General features: G+C 51.2%; 1 protein-coding gene across 1 annotated transcript; it reads right to left on the bottom strand.

Moving 5' to 3' along the window:
- Positions 1-5,015: 5,015 nt before the first annotated feature.
- PRKAG3 (protein kinase AMP-activated non-catalytic subunit gamma 3) lies at positions 5,016-13,536 on the bottom strand. The gene is given in 15 exon segments (XM_004577227.3): positions 5,016-6,792; positions 7,150-7,283; positions 7,285-7,386; positions 7,672-7,818; positions 7,938-7,975; positions 9,554-9,719; positions 9,855-9,981; positions 10,176-10,230; positions 10,382-10,427; positions 10,541-10,599; positions 10,978-11,059; positions 11,711-12,102; positions 12,422-12,577; positions 13,040-13,079; positions 13,432-13,536. Coding segments are annotated over 15 exon segments (1,731 nt in total). The 5' UTR covers positions 13,477-13,536; the 3' UTR covers positions 5,016-6,650.
- Positions 13,537-21,554: the final 8,018 nt, after the last annotated feature.

The raw sequence follows: 21,554 nt of genomic DNA on the forward strand, positions 1-21,554 counted from the left end.
TATCTAGGTGTCCCACATGGATGCCACGGCCCAAGAACTTGTGCCATCTTTCACTACTTTCCCAGGTGCATTGACAAGCTGGAATGGAAGAAGCAGAGCAGCTGGGACACAAACTGGTGCTCCGATATGCAATATTGCAGATGGTGGCTTAACTAGATGTGGCATGCCAGCTTTATCTTTTTAATTTTTTAAAAAGATTTATTTGTTTTTTATTACAAAGTCAGATATACAGAGAGGAGGAGAGACAGAGAGGAAGATGTTCCGTCCGATGATTGACTCTGCAAGAGAGTACAACGGCCGGTACTGTGCCGATCTGGAGCCAGGAGCCAGGAACTTCTTTCCGGGTCTCCCACGCGGGTGCAGGGTCCCAAGGTTTTGGGCTGTCCCAGAGCGTCCAAGGCAAGAACTTTTGCTGCTAGGTCATGGCGCCAGGCCCCTATCTTTTTATTTTTATTTTTATTTTTTTTGTTTTTGTTTTTTTTGTTTTTTTTTTTTAATTATTTATTATTTAACTTCAGTAATTACATTGTATTATGTGACACAGTTACATAGATACTTGGGTTCTCCCCACCCAGGCCCCTATCTTTTTAAAGAGGTATTTATTGGGGCCTGGCACGATTGCGTAGCGGTTAAAGTCCTTGCCTTGAATATGCCCGGGATCTCATATGGGCGCCGAGATCTCCTGGCAGCCCTGCTTCCCATCCAGCTCCCTGCCCATGGCCTGGAAGGGCAGTCGAAGATGGCCCAAAGCCTTGGGACCCTGCACCTGCGCGGTAGTCCCGGAGGAGGCTCCTGGCTTCGGATGGGCTCAGCTCCAGCCATTGGAGCTGCTTGGGGAATGAACCATTGGATGGAAGATCTTCCTCACTGTCTCTCCTCCTCTCTGTATATCTGACTTTCCAATAATAATAACTTAAAAAGATGTTTATTGATATACACAGAAAAATAGAACTCCTGTAAATGTTCATGAAATTCTTTTGTCTTGGGAATCAAAAATGACCTCCATCTTTTTTTTGTTCCATTCCAATGCCTGGATAAGACTTATTTCATGCTGTCTTGTACATTTTCTGTGACTATAGAAAAACATCCAAGACTAGGTGCTTAAAAGAAAAATTTTAAAACTCATAACTTAGAGAGTTTAAGATGGAGCAACCCCATCTGTTTGCCCTCTGGTGAGAGTTCCCTTGCTGTGATACAACGTGACAATTGATACAACATGCACAGGAACCAACCTATGTAGGGTAGCTCTGCTTTGCAACAGCCTTCCAGGGAGAAAAATTCCAACCCATTAAGGCCAGCATTGATCCCTTCCAAGAGCCTAAGGGAGCCAGTGACCTCCGATCAGACTGCCTTCTTAAAGCTTCCACCATCTTTTTTTTTTTAAAGATTTATTTATTTTTATTGGAAAGTCAGATATACAGAGAGGAGGCGAGACAGAGAGAAAGATCTTCCGTCTGATGATTCACTCCCCAAGTGAGTGCAACGGCTGGTGCTGCGCCGATCCGAAGCCAGGAACCAGGAACCTCTTCCAGGTTCCTCACATGGGTGCAGGGTCCCAACTGGATGGGAAATGGAGCTGCCGGGATTAGAACCGGCGCCCATATGGGATCCCGGGGCGTTCAAGGTGAGGACTTTAGCCACTAGGCCACGCCACCAGGCCCCAAATCTTCCACCATCTTAACATGGTCACGCTGAGGACTAAGCCTCCAGTACATCTGTCTCTACGGACAAGCCACATTCAACCCATTGCAAAAATAGCTCAGGGGCCCGGCAGCGTGGCCTAGCAGCTAAAGTCCTCGCCTTGAACGCACCCTGGGATCCCATATGGGCGCTGGTTCTAATCCCGGCAGCTCCACTTCCCATACAGCTCCCTGCTTGTGGCCTGGGAAAGCAGCAGAGGACGGCCCAGTGCCTTGGGACCCTGCACCCGTGTGGGAGACCTGGAAGAGGTTCCTGGTTCCCGGCTTTGGATTGGCGCACCGGCCTGTTGCGGCTCACTTGGGGAGTGAATCATCGGATGGAAGATCTTCCTCTCTGTCTCTCCTCCTCTCTGTATATCTGACTTTGTAATAAAATCAATAAATCTTAAAAAAAAAATTAGCTCAGATGGTTACTTAGCCAGTGGTTTATTCAAACACATGGACTTGCTAGAGAACAGATGTGACGTCATGGGGTAGGTCCCATTCCTGGCAAATTTTGTTCTCTGCAGGGTGAAAAGCATCAGTTGTGTGTGAGGATAAGAAGCAAAGCCCATCAGTAGTCACTGATGGGCCACTCTTCTAGGGTTGGAGAGTCACAGGATTGGGGTCCCCAAGGCTCCCAATGAAAGGGTGTCACAGAGGGATTTCCTGTTGGCCAACTCTGACCTACCTTTATAGAGGAAAGAGGAACAATACTCTATTTGGAACGATTTTAGAAAAGCAAATAGAACAAATACACCTGCAACTACAAAGAATGAAGGAATCTTGTTACGCCTGTCCAAGTTCACTTGAATTCCTTAGCCAAGTTATGATCTACAATTTTTTTAATAAGACTTCAAGATGAAAAGCTTGTCTTCTTTTCTTTTGTATAAGTTGATTTTTAAATTTATTTTTCATCTGCTTGAAAGGCAGAGTAACAGAGGAAAAGAGAGATAGGTGGAGACAGAGATCTTCCATCCACATGTTCACTTCTTAAATGCCTGTGGCAGCCAGGACTGAGCTAGGCAAAGCCAGGAGCTCAGAACTCCATTAAGGTCTCCCAGGTGGGAAACAGGTGCTCAAGTACTTGAACTATTGTCATTTATCTCCCAGGACACACTGGCAGGGAACTGGATTGAAAGTGGAGTAACCATCGGAGTGGCACTCAGATAGGAATGCTGGTGTTGGAAATGCAGCTGTTGCAAGTCATAGCTTAACTGATTGTGCAGCAATACCCACCCCAGCTGTTTTCTTTTTAACAGTTACTTTTTAAAAATTTATTTATTTTTATCTGAAAGGCAGATAAAAAGGCTGCAACAACTGAGAGCCTGAAGTTTCTTCTGGGTCTCTCACATGGGTGCAGAGGCACAGAGACCTAGTGCTAGCCTCCAGTGCTTTTCCAGTCTACAAGCAGTGAGCTGGATCAGAAGTGGAGCAACCAGGACACAAACTGGTTCCCACATAGGATGCTGGTGCTGGCAGACGGAGGACTAGCCTGTTGAGTCAGTGCACTGGTCCTGATCCAGCTGTCTTCGCAAATAGTGAGGCAACACTCTTGTGAAGCATGTCAAGTGCCCAGTGTTGTCTGGTGTCTACATGCTCATATCCTGTAGAGGGCTGAGCTCTGAGTACATTGGAGCTCGGTAATAACAATTTATTTTCAAGTCATCATTTATGACTCCAGTTTCTTTGTGTATCCAATGACACTGTAGACAGTTGTCCCTATAGAATGGACACATGTGACGTCAGACTGCAGGAATGTTTGGGAGCAAAGTGGTGCCCCTGCTGTTAGTCAATGTTTCTTGTACACTGTTAGTCATTGTTAAATAATAAGGTTAGACCCCATAATAGGATGAATAATTTTACTTTGAGAGTGAGCAGGGTCTCAGCTCAGCCTGTGTTATTAGTCACAACTCTGTAGTGTTGATGGAAAATACATGTAGGTGCCCGGAATCCAACCCCAAATTAGGAAAGTGGCATCTCTAGGAATGGGGCCCTGCAATCTGCATTTTATAAAGTTTTTGTAGTGAGCTGTGGTAAGAGACCCACTAAGGGAGGGACTGTTGTGACAGGAAGTATAGAAAGTTGTGGGAGTCGGCCTCAGAGGTTATGTTCCTTCAGAGTCCCTGGAGGGCTGAGAAGGAGCTAGGGACCAGCCTGGGTTCACCTGGAAACAGAGGGGCAACAGGTGACCTGCATGCCTGGAATTTATTTGTTCTGATCTGGATTGGAAGCTGTTACAGCCAGCCGCCTGGCAAAGGTTGGGACAAGGCTGGGGTGGGGTGGCAGGGGGAGGTGACAAGGGAGCCTGAGGTGGGTGTGCAGGGGTGCAGTGGTTCCCCACAGAACAACACAGTGGGTGAGGGGTGCTGTTGGCTCAATGGGTTAAGCTGTGGCTTGCTATGCCCACATTCCATGATCAGAGTGTTGATTTGAGCTCAACTGTTCTACTTCCCATCCAGCTCCCTGCTAAGGCACCTGGGAAGGCAGTAGGGGATGCTTTGAAGTCCTTTGCTCCTTGCTACCCATGGATGTCGTCTTTGGCCTGATTAAGCCCTGGCTTGATCAAAAACAGAGCCCAAGGGAGAATTGTTAGATCAGGATTGAGGGTAGCCAGAATACTGACAGGTAGAGAGGAATCTGCCCTCTGGGAGGTAGAAGGGGTACCCAAGGGGAGCATGGCACCCCCTCAGGCTGTTCTGCACTTCCTGGGCTCTCAACCCTGAGGGTCCCCAGGCATGGCCATCCAGAGACACAGCTCCAAAGACTGGTTTGATTCGCTCTCCCAGAGCCAGTCATAGCTGGAAATAGCCTGCCCCAGTCACTCCCCCATACTGTCACACGAGACATCAGTTTTGTAAAATATTTATTTGTTTTTATTTGAGAGGTATTGAGAGATCTCCAATCCTTTGACTCACTCCCTGTCTCCACGCTCCTCACTTTGGCCCCTACACCTGCCTACAAGAGCTGGGGCGATGCCAGGCAGAACGTAAGGAGTTGGGAACTCAATCTGTGTTGTCCACAGAGGTGGCAGGGACTCAAGGACTTGGACATCACCTGCTGCCTCCCAGATGGTGCATCAGCTGGGACTTGAACACAGGCCCTCTGATACAGGACATGGGCATCTTACCCATTAGGATAAATACCCACCTCTTGTGAGAGCCTCTCTTCCCTCTGAGCCAACCTCACCCTATGGCATCCTCCCACTTAGACCATAATCCCAGACCTTCTGGGGAGGAACCGAAGCAGAGCCAGCACTGTGGGCTAAGTGTCCAATGAGAAAATCCCATCATCCACTGCCCAGCAGTGCTGTGACTCCACTCAGCCAAGCAGACCTGCAGTGTCTGAGGTCATGCAGAGGCTTTAGCTTTGGAATTTCAAAAGCCCAATGTCCAAAGTGGATGGCCAGAATTTAGGATGTATACCAAGGACTTGAAAGAATATCTGGGTTAGAGAACAAACCCCCCTTCCCACTGGCAAAGATGTGGGTGTTGTGGCATAGCAAGTAGAAAGCAGCCACCTGCAGCACTGGCATCCCATATGAGCATTGGTTTGAGTCTTGACTACCCCACTACTGATCCAGCTCCCTGCTAATGCACCTGGGAAAGCATTAGATGACCAAAGTGCTTGGGCCCCTGCACCTACAGGGGGTACCTGGAAGAAGCTTCTAGTTCCTGGCCTTAGCCTGGCCCAGTTTTGGCCACTGTAGTCATTTGGAAAGTGAACCAATGGGTAGAAGATCTCTCTCCTTTCCTCTTTCTTTCTGACTTTCAAATAAATTAATCAATTTAAATAAAAAGATTCCAAGACTGGTAGGGCATTAAGGAACGAAGAGAATGTAGATATTTTCTGGGGTCCTCAAGCAAAGAGCCCCAAGAAAGGACCCTATGTACGTTTGGGGAGTAGAAGATCCTAAAGTCCCACTCTTTCTGTGGTGAACTTAGGCAAACTAATAGCAGGAGGCAGAGCAACACACGCTGCCAGCTGTACATCTGAGCATCTAGCTCTGGAATGGCCTCATGGGACTTCAGGTAGCCAAAGCTGCCCTGTTCTGCATGTCACAAGTGCAGGAGACTCTGCAGGAGTGAGGCAGCAACTGGCAATGACCATACATGCCAATGACTGACAACTGGCTGCCCGGTGGGAAATCAGGATTCTTGGGCAGGTGCTAGCATGGATGGTGCTGATGTCGAAGGAGCAAAGTCTAACACACCAGTTAAAGCATCCCCCTCCCTACCTATCTTAACCTCAGGAAAAGGTGGGGGAGACCTCAAATTGAAAGGTTCACAGTAAAAATTGCTTTTGGTATTGGATGAGTTACATTTCTCACAGAGAGTTTGTTGATAGGTGGTTCCTGCTATATATATAAGTAATGGACATCGTCTTTGTGGTTTTGTTACAAACAAAAGGTAAAAAAGAAATTTCAATGGAAAACACAGTGGATGCAAAAGAAATGCCACTTGGGGCTTTTTGCTAACTGTAGAATTTCCTTGGAGCCTTTGAATTCAGAAAGCGCTAGGATCCTGGCTACAAGTTCAGGGTAAATGACTGTACCATTTTGAGTGAACCCTAAGAAAGTTGTCCTTTTTGTGTTTGCCATGGCTTGTTCTCATGGACCCAAATACAAGGCCATCCACCAGCATGGACTGACAGTACTGCTCCCTGAGGAGCGCTAACAAGTTATCTGGAAGAGAACAGAGGGAAGACTCCACTCCAACAGACAGCTCTAAGGGTAAGTGTGTCCGTCTCATGACCTCCAACATCCCTAAAGTGACATTAGAGAAGGAGGAGGGTGGTGGCCTGAAAGAGGAACAGCTGGCCTTCCCAGTAGCTGGGTGTGACCTAAAGATGAGAAGCCTGGAGCCCCTGACTAACCCCATGGGCTGCAGGTTCACTGCTCCCTGCCAGGACCAGTTCTGACCCAGGCTGGGGAAAGAATTTGGGCAGCCATGGAACATGGATGACCTGGGCTCATCCCAGAGCCGGCATGCAGGGGCCTTGAGGCTTGGCTAAGCAGTTCTGCTTCATCTCAGCATCCCAGGGTGCAGTGGCCACGCCCGAGGGTTTTTGGGAGCACAGGCAGGTGAGAGCAGCTAGGAAGGGCTGGAGACACCTGCAAGGAAGAGCAGAGGGGATGATGGTGACCAAGCAGGGAAGGGGAGCTGAATCCCCTTAGGGAGATGAAATTTGTGCAAGAAAATTCCACTCAGCACAGCTTGATGAGTTTTCTCCCATCTCATGGGATTTCCAGCAGAGGAGCACTGATTTGTCCCTTAGTTGGGCCTCTGTCCATCTCTCCCAGGAGGGTCTCTAGGACTTTAGCTAAGCATGGGGCAAGGCTGGGCAGCCCTCACACTTGTGATTTCCATGGAGGGAGGCTGCTCAGCCATGACTGGGGGTCACTCCCACCCTCAGGGTAACCCACCAGTCTGAGATCTGGGAGCCCAGAAAGACCCAGAATATAGCCTACCTGAGCCAGACAAAGCTGAACCAGCAAACAGGGGTAGAGAAGATGCAGGCCAAGTGCCCCAGTTCCCTTTGCTGGCTTCCAGCTGCCATAGGTGGCCCAGGAGGGAAGACTCGGGCGTTCTCAGGCCCCGAGGGCATCTATGCCAGCAGGGCTGAGCACCAGTGCCTGAAGGATGTCGGAGAGGGAGACCACGCCCAGGAGATGCTGAGTCTCATCCACGAGCACCAGCCGGTGCACCTGCAGGTGCACAGTGAGTGCTTAGGGAAGGCACAGAGTTAGGGGACAGTGGCTGCCAAAGAAGTCAGAATCAGGGCATATCACTGGACAGAACTAGGGACAGGGACCAGAGCGGGTTTCTTGGCAAGCAGCAGGCACTCAGCTGGTTATGGCCTTGGACACCAGGGCTCCTTTGACAGGAACAAGGGGTCATAAAACAAGAGGACAGAGCAAGGGCACAAGGTTCAGGAATAGCTGGAGCAGTGCATGGCAAAACAGGGCTGGTGCCCATGGGGCATGGGGTACCTGCTCCCGTGCAATCCTGTCGATGACTTCCCCCAAGGTCTCATGGGGCTGGCAAGAGAGGACTCCCTCCAGACACACTGTCCTCTGCCTCAGGGCTTCCCCCACACTCATGTCCAGGTGGTTGTAAGTTTGCTGGGCAGCCAGGTGCTGCAGCAGGGTGAGAAGGAGGGCTCTTAATCAAGTATTTCCCATGCCCTCAAAAATGTCCCCAAGCCTACCAACATTCCCCACCTCCCATCCCGCCCCTGGCTCCCCCATACACTTACAATCACATCAAAGCGGGAGTAGAGGCCCACGACCTGACCTGCAGTGGACAGTGAAAATGAGGGAGGGGTGAGGAGGGAAAGGGGAGAGGCTCACATCAGAACCCCGGTGCTATGCAAAGGGCCTGGGACAAACTCCGGAGTGGATTCCTTACCATTCTCCCAGGTCCCTAGCTTCCTAACCAGGCAGCAAGCTGCCACTTTCTGAACCCATGGACCAGGCTCAGCATCCAGAAAATGAGACAGGGTAGCTCCAGGGCATGGCAGCTGTGCAATCTGGACCCCATCTAGACTGTCTTTGGAAGCACATGGTTAGAGGGGAGGGGACAAGGGCCACCTCAGGGAGGCAAGCAGATCCATCAAGCTCAAGGTGCCAGTGTCATGAAAATTAAGGAGGAAAGGGACTTTACGGGGCAAAAGACACAAATGCAAGCTATGGATCTTAACTGGATCCTGGTCTGAATGCACTGGTGGTTAAAGAAGGATTCTATTGGGGAAAATGATTTGGTCTTGGGTTGTATTTAATAATTACTCAACCTTTTGTTATGTTAACACAAGGCGGGGGAGGGGGGGCGAGTCTGCTTACTTTGAGAGAAGCAGACTGAAACATTTAGGGATGGAATGATGTGATTTCTGTAGTTCACTTTAAATTGCTTCAGGAAAAATAAGAAAGGTAGGGGCTTGGCACGGTAGCCTAGTGGTTAAAGTCCTTGCCTTGCATACGCGAGGATCCCATGTAGGTGCCGGTTCTAATCCTGGCAGCCCCACTTCCCATCCAGCTCCTTGCTTGTGACCTGGGAAAGCAGTCGAGGACAGCCCAAAGCCTTGGGACCCTGCACCCATGTGGGAGACCTGCAGGAAGCTCCTGGCACCTGGCTTCAGTTCAGCTCAGCTACAGCCATTATGGTCACTTGGGGAGTGAATCATTAGACAGAAGACATTCTTTTCTGTCTTTCCTCCTCTCTGTATACCTGACTTTCCAATAAAAAAAAAAAATCTTTTAAATAAATAAATAAGGCTAACCGATTGATGACAATTTGTTAAGCAGTAGTTAATCCAGCCAACCACTCTATGGAGTTCATTATATGACGTTTTTACATCCTTTGTATATATTTGAAATTTCTCACAATTGAACATAAGCTAAAAACACTTTTGATACCCTGCTTCACTCTGGTGATTTTAACTTTGAAACAGTGTATGGCCATCCTCCATCCAAAGAAATAATCCCCTTCTCTAACCCTTTTCAAAACAGGAAATTGAGCTCTGGTGTGCGGCCCACACTTCTGTGGCCCATTTGAGGATGATCTGCTACTAGAAGCCTGGCTCCAGCTGCTCTCTCACTGCGATCATTTTATCCCTCCCAACCTTGTAAACCCTCCATTGGAGGGTCAGTAGGGCTGCTGTTGTGAGGGCTCCTATCTCCTTGGTGGGGTGACTGAGGCATAGACAGGCCAAGTCATGGACCAAGGCTCAAAGTAAACAGACTCCTAACCCTCACTCCACATAGACTGCTGCCCCCTATTCGTCCCCCACAAACATCCTGACTTCTCCCCACCAGGTTCTTCCTTGCTCTTCCCCTGCCCCCGCCAGCCATATTCTCCTGTCTAGAATGTGAGTACCAGATTCATTGACCACCGGAAGTGCAGACACACGTCGGTCCACAAAGATGTCCAGCGCTGTGAGCACAGGTGCCGTTTCCAGCACCACAGCCAAGTCTCGGAATGTGCCAATGCCCAAGTCTTGGATGGTGCGGTTGAGGAAGGAGGGCCGGGGCAGCAGGGCACCCTGGATGGAGGGTAGGTTCAGGGTGTTGAGCAAAGGCCGGTCCACTCCTGGAGGACTCCTGCTCCTCCCAGCCCTAAGCCCCTCTGGTGCCCTCGCCAGGGCCCCCATGTGGGCTCAAGCCCCATGTAGGCTCACAAAGATGTGCAGGAACTTGAGCAGGCGCTTGTGCGTGAGGATGTAGAGCACTGTGCCCGAGGCCGGGTCCAGCACAGGCAGGCGGTGGATCCGGTTCTTGATGAGAGTGTAGACGGCTTCGAACAGGCTGCCGAAGTAGAAAGGTGAGTCTGAGGGCAGCCAGGGGAAATGCCCTATATCCCAGCTGCACTCAACCCCAGGAATGGGGAGTCAGCCCCCTAGACTGCCTCTTTCACCTGTTGCCGTGAGTTCAGGGCTAAGTGGGACAGGGGAAGGGAGGGGGCAAAGAACGGGCTCAGGTGGGTGGAGGGGATTGCCTACCTGTCATTGGGAGAGATGGAGACCAGGGGCTTGAAGCAGCCTTGTAGGTAGATCTCTGCAGAAGAGCTTGAATCAACCTCGGACACTGGGATGCTACTCCATCTCACTGGGCTGCTCCACACCACATCTCTCCCCTGTACTGCCCCCCAAGACCCTACTAGCCACACAATCCCCTAGTCCCCTTGGGGTCCCCATGCTCTCCTTACCCCTCCAGGTCTCAATCTTGTGCTCTTCGATCTCGTAAATCTGGACCTAGAGGCACCAAAAGACTCCTGGAATCAGGTGGGTGCCCTTCCTGCCTTGGCAGCCCCACTCCCAGCGCTTGTGGGCATCTGGGGGAGCCTCTCCCTAAGTTCCTTCCTCACCAACGGGGACCGATAGTAGCGATGCAGCACCAAGATGAAGTCTGTGATGGTCAACATCCCTGGAAGTGAAGGAGGGCAGTCAGAGGCAAGGTTGGCTTGAAGCCTTTTGGTGACAGGTGACTTGGGGAGGCAGAGGGCTGCACCTGCCCTGCCAGTGTCCTTGTCCCAAGATGCAGAGTGAGCAGTGGGGGAACCCACTTGTGCCTGAAAAATGAGCTCCTCATTCCTGCCTCTCCTTTCCTCTTTTGCTACTTAGCACCTATGGACTTGAATTCCAGTAGGGTGGAGCTAAAAGAGAACAGCTGATACCAACTCTGACAGGAGGAGACGGAGCCAAAGGGCCTCTCTGCCTAAAGCCAGGAGACCCCGGACCTAGCTTTCTTACAGGTGGTGCCAGCGCCTTCTGCTTCCCATGTCCCACTCCAACCCTTACTCACCCACAAAGCTCTGCTTCTTGCTGTCCCACAGTGGGGCCGCCCGCACGCCGTTGGCCACCAGGGCAAAGAAGGCCTTCTTGATCTGAGGGGCAGAGCAGGTCAGAGGGGGGTGAGCAGTGCGAAGCCTTACCCTCCTCCCTCACTCCACCTTACCTGCCTGCTGACCCTTTAATGTCCTAGGCAATGTCAGACGTAGCTGGCCTGCCCTGCCCACGTCACTGGACATGGTCATGCTGGGGTCTATTTGCCCATGGGTAAGTCAGCTTGTGGCCAAAGGTACTGAGGGGTCAGGAGCACTGAGCTTCTCAGAAGTGTACAGATTAATTTTCACTACTCTTAAGTCTTGAAGCTATGAATATTTAGCTCATATTTGCACATCTGTTTACTTATTTTTTCCTAAATAGATGGGATATTGAGTTGTGCGTACCTTACCCTAAACCTCCCCATTCTACATGTTGGCTATATTTTTCAGCTACTGAGATAAATATATGTGCTCAGAAGTCACCCCACTCAAACCCACTCCTGTGGACAATACCTCTCCCAAGCTCCAGGCAAGACCGCCAGAGCTCATTCTATTCGTCCACAGATGCGAAGCAAGAATGGTGACTAGGACATACTTCTAGAGAGCAGGAACTATCCCTTTCCCATCCTTCTGTTGCTAAGAAGGAGATCTTGGAGGGGCCTTGAGGTGGGAGCCAGAGCCAGAGAGGGCAGGGTGGAGCTGTGGTCTCACCTCCAGGGTGGTGTCAAAGATGACCAGCTTGGAGCTGGTTGCCATGGCATCGTAGCAGGTATGTTCCTGCATGAAGTGCATGTAGGCTTGGGCTCCAGGCTTCTGCAACTCATCATCCCAGCCGAGGCTGAGGGGCTGTGCCTGTGGGGACGGGCATTGGGCTGGCCCCTCTTCTGCCAGGTCCTCCAGCTCGCAGCCCCAGGCTTCCGTGGCCGGAATGGCCATGGCCAACTCCATGTCATCCATGCCAGAGTCCACAGCTGAGGCTGCACTGTTGGGCGAGAGGGAGTCCCACCCTGTTGCAGGGGTGCCCACCTCAGCCAAGGGCGTGGCCTGAGGGAATGTGGCTTCCTGCCCGGTGGCAGACTCAGCAGCTGGCCTGACCTGGGGACCTGTTGGAGTGGAGGAGGAGGGGGAGAAGGCAGAACTGTAATTTTCTCATCTGTTGTCTCAGTTGATTTCATCTCAGTGGCTATGCCTAGCCCAGATGCTGTGACCCAGGTTTGCAGGTCGACAGCTGACTCTTTAAATCACACCAGGGGGTAGCTTGGTCCCATCTTTCTGAGTTAGCCATGCTGTGTCCTCTATTCTACAATATGTGCTCTCTCATGTGGGGAGACCAAGACCACAATGGCTAACTGTGAAATGGAGGGCTCTGAGGCACTGCCAAGGCTCAGGCTCTCATTTCCCCAGAACTAGCCTTGGTCTCACCTTGGCCCCCACCTGACAGATCCCCTTCCTCCACAGCTTCCTGTCTCATCCATCTTGAGGCGTTGGCACCCCGTTTCCCATGGACCCTTTCAGAGCTGGTGGTCACGGCTGGTGATGACCATGGGGCGCTGTCTTCACGTTCTAGGAAGCTTATTTCTGGAAAAGGAAATGGGTCTGTTGGTTGATAGGGAGCAAGCAAGATGATCTAATCCATCAAGATGCTATTAACAGCTGCATTGATGATCTGCAAGCTTCCAGAGAGCTCTTCTGCCAGGAATTTCTCATCTCAAACTCCTAGCAGCTTTAGAAGGGAAGTATCATGGCCCCTGTGTTACTGGCCAGCGCCAGAAATTCAGAGGGGTTCACCAACTTGTTGCAGTTCACCCAGCTCAGGATTGGGATCTGAGTCTTCAGCCTTCACATGTCCCCCTCTAGAAAGAAGGGGTGGGGAGGGTCAGGGCACCTGCCAAGAGACAGAGGGAAGCAAAAATGGAGAGAAATGAGGGAAAGGGAAGGCAAGATGAAATCCAGATGGATCAGGACTCAGGTGTCAGGAGAGTGGGGGACAAGGGATGCCTGAGAGGAGACTGAGCCCGCAGCCAGGGGCAGCCCACCCACCTTGATGCTCAGGGCCTCCAAGTGTGCTCCAGGATGGGACCTACCAAAAGAAGGAATGTCTGAGGACTGGGGAGATCCCCGCATCCCAGTCAGACCTGCAGCCTCCCCCTCCAACCGTGGCACCCCACAAACACTCACAGATAACACACAGTCACATGCAGAGCCGGCTGCTCCTGGACACCCAACAAGCACTTCCAAAAGACAGCCTCTGGCCCACTTAGGGGCGCAGAGATCAAAGCCAAGCCAGATACCCGTGGACACGCACATACACGCAGGCATACGCGCACACACACACACACACACACAGGCCGGCAACAGGCGGCCCAGCGCAGAGCACGGCCCTCCTCCGGCCTCAGCTGCCCCAGTGTCCGCGGCCTCCTGGGACCCCGTACCCTGAGCAGAAGGTTCTCCAGCTCCAGCTCCAGCTCGGGTTCCATGCGGCCGGCCCCAGTGCGCAGAGCAACTGGCTGCACGACACTGTAGCTGGGCAGCACTATTCTGGGCCCAGCCTTTGGCCCCTGGCCCAGCAGCGGATCGGTTTCTCTCTGATTGGGTGTCCGACTGCGCCGAGGGAGGGGTCAGCCAGCTCAGCTGCTGCAATCCCGCTGGCGCCTAGGGAAGGGGCACACCTCGCGATCCAGATTGCCTGGCTCCTGGTTCCCGGGCTAGAGACCTTGCCACGGAGCGGCAGGTGTCTTGGCGCGCTGTGGGGAAGGCGAGAGGGGCAGTGGAGGGTGGTTGAGCCCTGTTTTTTACCCCATGCGGAAGCCTGTACTAAGAGGACACTTGGAGGGCTAAGTGGGGACAAGTCCAGGCAGGGGCTTGATGGGTGGTCCTGGGAGAGCTGGTCATGTCTGCTTTGCTGTCCAGGCTTCTATCTCAGCCAGAGGACAAGGAAGTTGAACTTCCACGAGGGCTTCAGAGGGGAGGAGTGGTTCGGTGTGAAGACCCTGGGCCTGCACCTGTCCAGAGTGGCAGGAACACCTGCTTGTGTCCCTGTGGCTAGGAGCCCCAGCCCCTCACCCCATGGTCCAGCACCTCCAGATCCCACATCTGTTGTTGCCAGCGGGATCCCAGCCTGGTTCTGGTGGCTGCCCACCCCCTTCCTTGGCATTCCTGGGGCTTGAGTCACTCTCCACATAGGGAATGCTGACCCAGCTGCTGCGGCTTCCCTCTCCCCACCCCACCCTTCTTCTTCTTCCAGCCTCTTCCATCCCAGTCCCTGGCTCTGGAGTGGTCACTCAGCAATGGCTGACTGGGTTATTTGCTCAATTGAGAGGGCAGATTTCCTATCATCCTTCCAAGTGCCTGGTCTGCTTCGGGAGTAAGGGGGATGAGGAGGAAAGCTGACCAGGGAGGGGCTGGACCTTTTCATGCTTTTTTCTGGATGGTACAGGCTCCTGGGGGGCCAGGCCCTGATTGGTCCCACAGGATGGAACTTTCCAAGGTACAGTTAACAGGGGATGGGAAAGGTCAGGGAACCACCCCTGGAGGATATGATGGAGAAGACCTGGAAAGTCCCTTCTCCCAACTACTGACCCCACCCCTTAGGCCCTGGGCCACCTCCAGAGTCACACCGGATACACAGCTGTCTGACTCACACATCACCTTTCCCTACTGCACTCAATCCCCTTCACTCCGCCCTGTGGGCAGCAGCAGGTCCACCACTTGGACTGTGGTGTGAAAGCATTTTTAAAATATTTATTATTTGTTTGAAAGTCAGAGTTACAGAGAGAAAGAAGAGAGACAACTTCCTTCTGCTGCTTCACTTCCCAAATAGCCAGAACTGCCGGACAGAGCCAGGCTGTATCCAGGAAGCAGGAGCTTTGTCTTGTCTTCCATGTGGGTAGAAGAGCCCAAGGACTTAAGCCATTCTCCACTGCATTCCCAGGAACAGTAGCAGAGAACTGTACTGGAAGTGCAGTGGCTGGAACTCAGTACTCAAAATGGTATCCATATGGGATGCATGTGCCACAGGTGGTGGCTTTACCCGCTGTGTCACAGAGCCTGCCTCCTTTAAAACATTCTTTGCTATAGCAACCAACCTTATCTTGTAACAAATGCAGAATTTGGCATCTGGAAGTGGTGCTATGTGAAAAGCCTCAATCAGTGACGCTGTTTATAGTTGGACAGCAGAGAGCCAGGAAAAAATGGCATGCCCTGGTGAGAGGCGAACTGTTGGTCTGTTTCGGCAAAACCAGGACTCTGGCTGACCTCTGTGATGCCTTGGAAGTTGGTCACATTCTGACAGATATCAAAGCTTGCAGAACCTGGCTGGAGACATTCAGGCGTTGCTTGTGTTGGCTTCTGCTTGTTGCTACTGGCAAACATACTACAAGAGATATACACCAGCCAGTTAGAGGAGGCAGCTTAGGGACCAGTGGTATGGCAGTGCTACTCACCAGCATCCCTCATGATTCATGTCCAATCCAGCTCCCTGCTAATGTACCTGGGACAGCAGTGACAGGTGGTCCAAGGGCTTGGGCCCCTATGCCCATGTGGGAGGGTTGGATGAAGTTTCAGGTTACTGACTTTGGCCTGGTCTAGAACTTGGCTATTGTGGCCATTTGGCAAGTAAACCAGTGGATAAAAGGTCTCCTCTGTCTCTCTTTCTGTAACTCTGCCTTTCAAATACTAATACTAATATTGTTTATAGCAATAGAAGTGTTTTGGAAGAGCCAGCTGTGGTCCTGGTCAGCGGTCAGTGGGAGCCAGCGCAATGGGCTGCAATCAACATCAGAGTCCCTTCCCAGACACCAATGTTGCTTTGCAGATGCCCTCAGGTGGCCACCTCTAGTTTGAGAGGAGGGCACTGGCCTGATGGTACAGTGCATTAAGCTGCTGCCTATGGCACTAGCATCTCATATGGGCACCTGTTAGAGTCTTGGATATTCCACTTCTGATCCAGCTTCTTGCTAATATTCCTGGAAAAGTATTAGCAAAAGACAGGCCAAGTATTTGAGTCCAAAGCATTGGGACTCTGCACCCATGCGGGAGAACCTGGCTCCTAGCTCCTGGCATCGAATTGGCACAGCACCGGCCATTGTGGTCATCTGGGGAGTGAATCAACAGACAGAAGAATTTCCTCTGTCTCTTCTCCTCTCTGTATATCTGACTTTCCAATAAAAATAAAATAAATCTTTTTTAAAAAGAACAATAGCAAGAACACCAAGCCCAAAGTCAAAACAAGGTTTATGGGAACCTGAAGGTCCTCACCATGGAGCTGGTCAGGATGGTCTAGGACTGGGGAGAGCACTGTGTTGGCAGAGAAACCCTAACCCTCAGGCAAAGTCTGGCTTAGCACCCTCTCTGGTCACCGTTGCCCCACTTCCTCTCCCCCAGCCTGTGCTGGCAGGAAGCATGTGCTCATGGTGCAGCCTCTGCAGGTGGTGGGTGAGGGGCAATTTTGTCCTGAGAGACAAGGCCAGAAGCTACACTGGAGAGTGGATGGGGAGATTGCACTCTCAGTGCAGGGGGCTGAGCTGTAGGGGTGGGGGCAGCCAAGGCAATGAGTGAGAACAGCTGTTGGTGGGGAGTGGAGGGACAGACCACCTGCCATAAGTCCATTGCTCCCCAGAACTGCCCATCCTGCACAGACACCAGCCTCTGGGCTTGGGCACTACACCTGTCACAGTCCTAATTTACTCCCCTTTCCAGAGTTTCTGGGTGTGCCCCTGTGGAGTTGGCGGGGGGTAAGGGGTAAGGGTTTAGGTCTAAGTTTTCTTTGAAGGTGATAATGGCCATGTGACTAAGTGTGACCCATGAGATCTGAACAGCAATGCCACATGACACTTAGAAGGTTGCTTTTCTTTCTTTCTTTCTTTTTTTTTTTAAGATTTATTTACTTGAAAGGCAGAATAGCAGAAAGAGAAGAAGAGAGGGAGTAAGAGAGATCTTCCATCTGCTGGTTCACTTCCACAGTGGCTACAATGGCTGGCACTGAGCTGGAGCAGGGCCAAGAGGCTAGAACGCCATCTGGGTCTTGCATGTGGGTGGCAGGGACACAAAGACCTGGACCATTTTCTGCTGCTTCTCTGGTACATTAGCAGGGAGCTTGACTGGAAGTGGAGCAGCTGGACCTGGAACGGGTTCTCATATGGGATATTGGGACCCCTTGTTCAGTCTGACTAGAATTGTGATGTGGTAGCCAGAGCTGGGGCAGCTGTTTGGATGCTGCAGTGGAAGATTCAGGTTAAAGGGATAGTGTCTCCCAGTCCTGGGCTGGTCTGCCCACCTGTGACAGAAAACCCTGGGCTAGAGAACACAGAAGGAACAGGAACTTAATTTGTACTTCTGGAGGCTGAAGAAGTCATGGCCGAGAGCTGTATCTGGTGAGGCCCTCTTTGCTGTGTCTTCCCAAGGCGTTAGCTGGAACAGCAAACCCCACATGTGGGGGAGAGCAGGCAAAAACATACAAGACAGCCCAATTCAATTTTTTCCCCCAAATTTGAGACACAGAGAGACACGGGCAAGGTGAACTCATCCACCAGTTCATGCCCACAAATGCCCACAGTGCCCAGGGCCAGGAACTTAGTTGGGATCTCCTGCCTGGGTAACAGGAGCCCCACCTGCTGAGCTGGGACCAGAGCCTCCCGGAGCCCGCATGAACAGGAAACAGGAGTCCAGACAGTACCCGTGGTTGAAACCCAGGTCCTCCCACTGCAGAATATGGGCCAGACAGCAGCTGGGTGAAATGCTCCATTTCTTGAATCTGCTTCTGCTATAATGCACCTGCCTCAAAGAGTAACTTTGATCCATTTTTTTAAGATTTATTTATTTTTACTGGAAATGCAGATTTACAGAAAGGAGAAAAATCTTCTATCTTTACAGAGGGAAAAATCTTCTATCTGCTGGTTCACTTCTCAAATGGCCACAATGGTCAAGGCTGGGCCAGGTAGAAGCCAGAAGCCAGGAGTTTCTTCTGGGTCTCCCACATGGATCCTAAGGAGGGCTTTGGGCCATCCTCCACTGCTTTCCCAGGACACAAGAAGGAAGCTGGATTTGAAATGGAGTAGCCGGGATATGAACTGGCAACCATATGGGATCCTGGTGCTTGCAAAGGAGGATTAACCAGTTGACCCACCACACCGAGCCCACTTTAGCCCATTTGTGAGGACAGAGAGACTCATACCTCAGTCACCTCTGAAAGAGTCCCCCAATATTGTGGCTTTGGAGACAAGTCTTTCAATAGGAGAACTTTGGGAAGGGGGTCCATTCAAACCTTGTCCTCCTGGTTTGCCCATCCAAACTTTAGGTTTCAGAGAAATCAACTTCTGTTCTAATTTTAAGCTTTTGCACCAGCAGCCAAAACTCCCTCTTCATTTCATCGTTTTGCACAATCAGAGTAGGATTAGAAATTCCACATGGAGATGATGGCCCTTCACATGTATGCACCCCTTATGTTTACCAGGTGCTGGCCCACATGGTACGTGCTCGTGTTCCATGCCATGCCTGGCAACCCTATGAGATAAATGTGTTTATTATTACAGCTTTACAGATGAGAAGATCAAGGTAATAAATAGTGTCAGTAATTTGAGCAAAATCTCAAAGCTAGATGGAGCAAGAATTAACCCCAGGCTGCCTGTGAGTGCCCACAACTTAACCACTCAGCTTTATGGAAAGCGCAGGGTCAGACAAAAAAAATTATATATGTATATACTCGGTAAGTGGTTACTATTATTATTACCTTGCCACCTGCCTCCCATGTCACTCCAGCTCTAGCTGCGAGGGTCTGCAGGCAGACTGCCGTCAAGTTCAGGGACGAGGCTGGGGGCAGCCTGCGGTGCTTGCTTCACGCTGAGACCCCCGGTGAGTACTGCAGCTCTGAGGAGGAGGACTCTGCTCTGCCCCGTGCTACCTTTCGGTTCTTGGAATTCCCCTGCTATTCTTGCTATCAGCCCAGCCCCCAACCAGCCCCTTTGGCAAAGCCAATCAGCAGACGCTCTTGGCCTCGGCTGGGTAACCAATCCTCCTGCGGTGATTGAGTTTAGCTTCTGGCCTGGGTGATCATATTTCTGGAAGACTTTCGTCTCGGTTCCCCTCGCAGACTGGCTGTGTAATCAAGACCCTGCATCCTGACCCCAGGGTGAGTTTGGTTGCCGCCCTCCGGAGACCTGATTTGCCTAAGGACGTGGGGCTGGGGAGCCTGTGTCCGTGTTATGTTTATAGCAGATGGAGAAAAATAGCTTGCCGAGGCTGGATAAGACGCGGTCCTGAGGGATCTCAGGGTGGGTCTCGGGTGCCAGAGGAGCGGGGGTGGGCTGAGCGTAGTCTTCGGGTCTGCCACCCTCACACTCCGGCTGCTGTCCCTTCTGTGTGCAGCCACACAGGACAGCATCTGCGCTAGCATTTCAAGACCGGGACAGAACACACATCTGGTCCATGCATCTTTGTCTGACCCCAGGTCCTGCTCCACTATCTTCCGCTGTGGGCTTTGGGGGGCGATGAAAGGAAGGGGAGGTGACGTGATCCCTGCTGAGAGCGCTTCTGCTCACCCCAGGACGGTAGCTCCTCCCTGGGCAAGCTTCTAGGGGAAACCACAAGTCCCCCAGGCTCAGAGCATGTGGTTTGCGAAGGGGCTCTTTGGTGCCATGGAAGTATCCCTGCAGGTCAGACTGAACCAAGCAGCACACAGCAAATGCCCCTGGGGACAAGGAATGGGGCACTGGTGGAATCAGTCCACTCTGGCAGGTTCTGAGATGTCTGCCATCTGTTGGAGTTACCAGGAACTCTTTTCCACTCCTGCCGGAGCTGTGAGGGTATAGGTAGATGTGGAGGGGCTAGTGGTTACCACACAGAGTGGGTAACCAGAGCCAAAACAGAGGGAAAAGAAGAGTGGAAAAAAAAAAAAAAAAAAAAGGCCAGTCCTGGGACAGTCTTTGTAGCCCTGGATCACACTGCATCTGAAGGCCTCCCACTGGGTTTCTCAGGTATACAAACCCACAGAATTTTGCTTAATACAATTAGGATTGAGTCTTCTGCCACCTGCAGCTGACCAAGTTTTCATTGATACTGAAATTAACATAAAAGTAGGCTGATTGCAAAGGCTTCTGGGGAGTTACTCAGTCTCAACAAAGTTTTGAGAAAACAGCTGCATTAGAAAAATCAAGGAGGGTGTTTGGCAGGATGGCTCAGTGGCTAAATCCTCCCTTTGCAAGCACCAGGATCCCATATGGCCTGGCTGCTGCATTTCCCATCCAGTTCCCTGCTTGTGGCCTGGGAAAGCAATGGAGGATGACCCAAAGCCTTGTGACCCTGCACCTGCATGGGAGACCTGAAAGAATCTCCTGGCTCCTTGCTTTGAATCGGCTCAGCTCTGATTGTTGTGGCCACTTGCGGAGTGAACCAACAGATGGAAGATCTTTCTTGCTGTCTCTCCTCTCTGTAAATCTGCCTTTCCAGTAAAAGTAAATAAATTTTACAAGAAAGGAAGGAGAAAGGTGAGCATTTTGATTAGCAGTTAAGACACAGTTTGAGAAGGCCACTTCTCAAATCAGAGTGCCCAGGTTTGAGTCCCAGCTCTGTTTCCTGTCCAGTTCCCTCCTAATGCAGCTGGGATGACAGGAGGGGAAGCCCCAAGTCCTTGCGCCCTGCCACCCATTTGAGAGACCTGGATGGAGTTCTAGGCTCTCGGCTTTGACATGGCACAGCCCTGTGCTTGTGGCAGGCATTTGAGAAATGAAGCAGCAACTGGAAAGTTTCATTGAAGATGTTTTTCCACCTTTCAAATAAATGAAAATTATAAAAGAAAAAATAATTTGAGTAAATCTATGGGAGTCCCAAAGTAGTGAGTGGAAATGGCATAGAAGACAGCCATGATCCAAGGTCATTAAGAAAGGCTTCCTTGGGGCTGGCATGTTGGCTCAGCTGGATAACCCTTCACCTCTGAGCACCAGCATCCCATATGGTTGCTGGTTCATGTCCTGGCTGCTCCAGTTTTCTTCCAGCTCCCTGCTTGTGGCCTGGGAAAGCAGTGGAGGACGGCCCAAAGCCTTGGGACCCTGCACCCGCACGCGAGACCTAAAAGAAACTCCTGGCTTCTGGCTTTGGAGTGGGTCAACTCCAGCCATTGTGGCCACTTGGGAACTGAAACAGTGGATGGAAGATTTTTCTCTCTCTCCTTCTCTCCGTAAATCTGTCTTTCCAATAAAAATAAATCCTTAAAAAAAAAAAAAAAGGAAGGCTTTCTTGGAAAGCAAGTCTGGAAACAAGAATCACAACCCAGAGCAGCTCTCAGCAGCATGTCTACAGTTGAAGCACACCTCTGTGGAATGTGTAGGGAATGTCCAACCTTAACTTTGACATCAGTGGGGTACCAAGTCAACAATGATCCCACATGCCTGGCAGAAGCAAACATCCACACTCCCTGGAGAAAGCTTGCTTCTGCTGGAGCCACAGATGATTCCAGCACTATGCAGTTTGTAGTTGGAGGTAACGGGGGTACACACACAATGAAGAACCAGTGAGCACCAGGAGCACAGACAGGCAGCAGGGACAGACCCGCTTCCTTGGCAGG

Source organism: Ochotona princeps, chromosome 5, assembly GCF_030435755.1.
Source record: "Ochotona princeps isolate mOchPri1 chromosome 5, mOchPri1.hap1, whole genome shotgun sequence".
Taxonomy (NCBI): Eukaryota; Metazoa; Chordata; class Mammalia; order Lagomorpha; family Ochotonidae; genus Ochotona; species Ochotona princeps.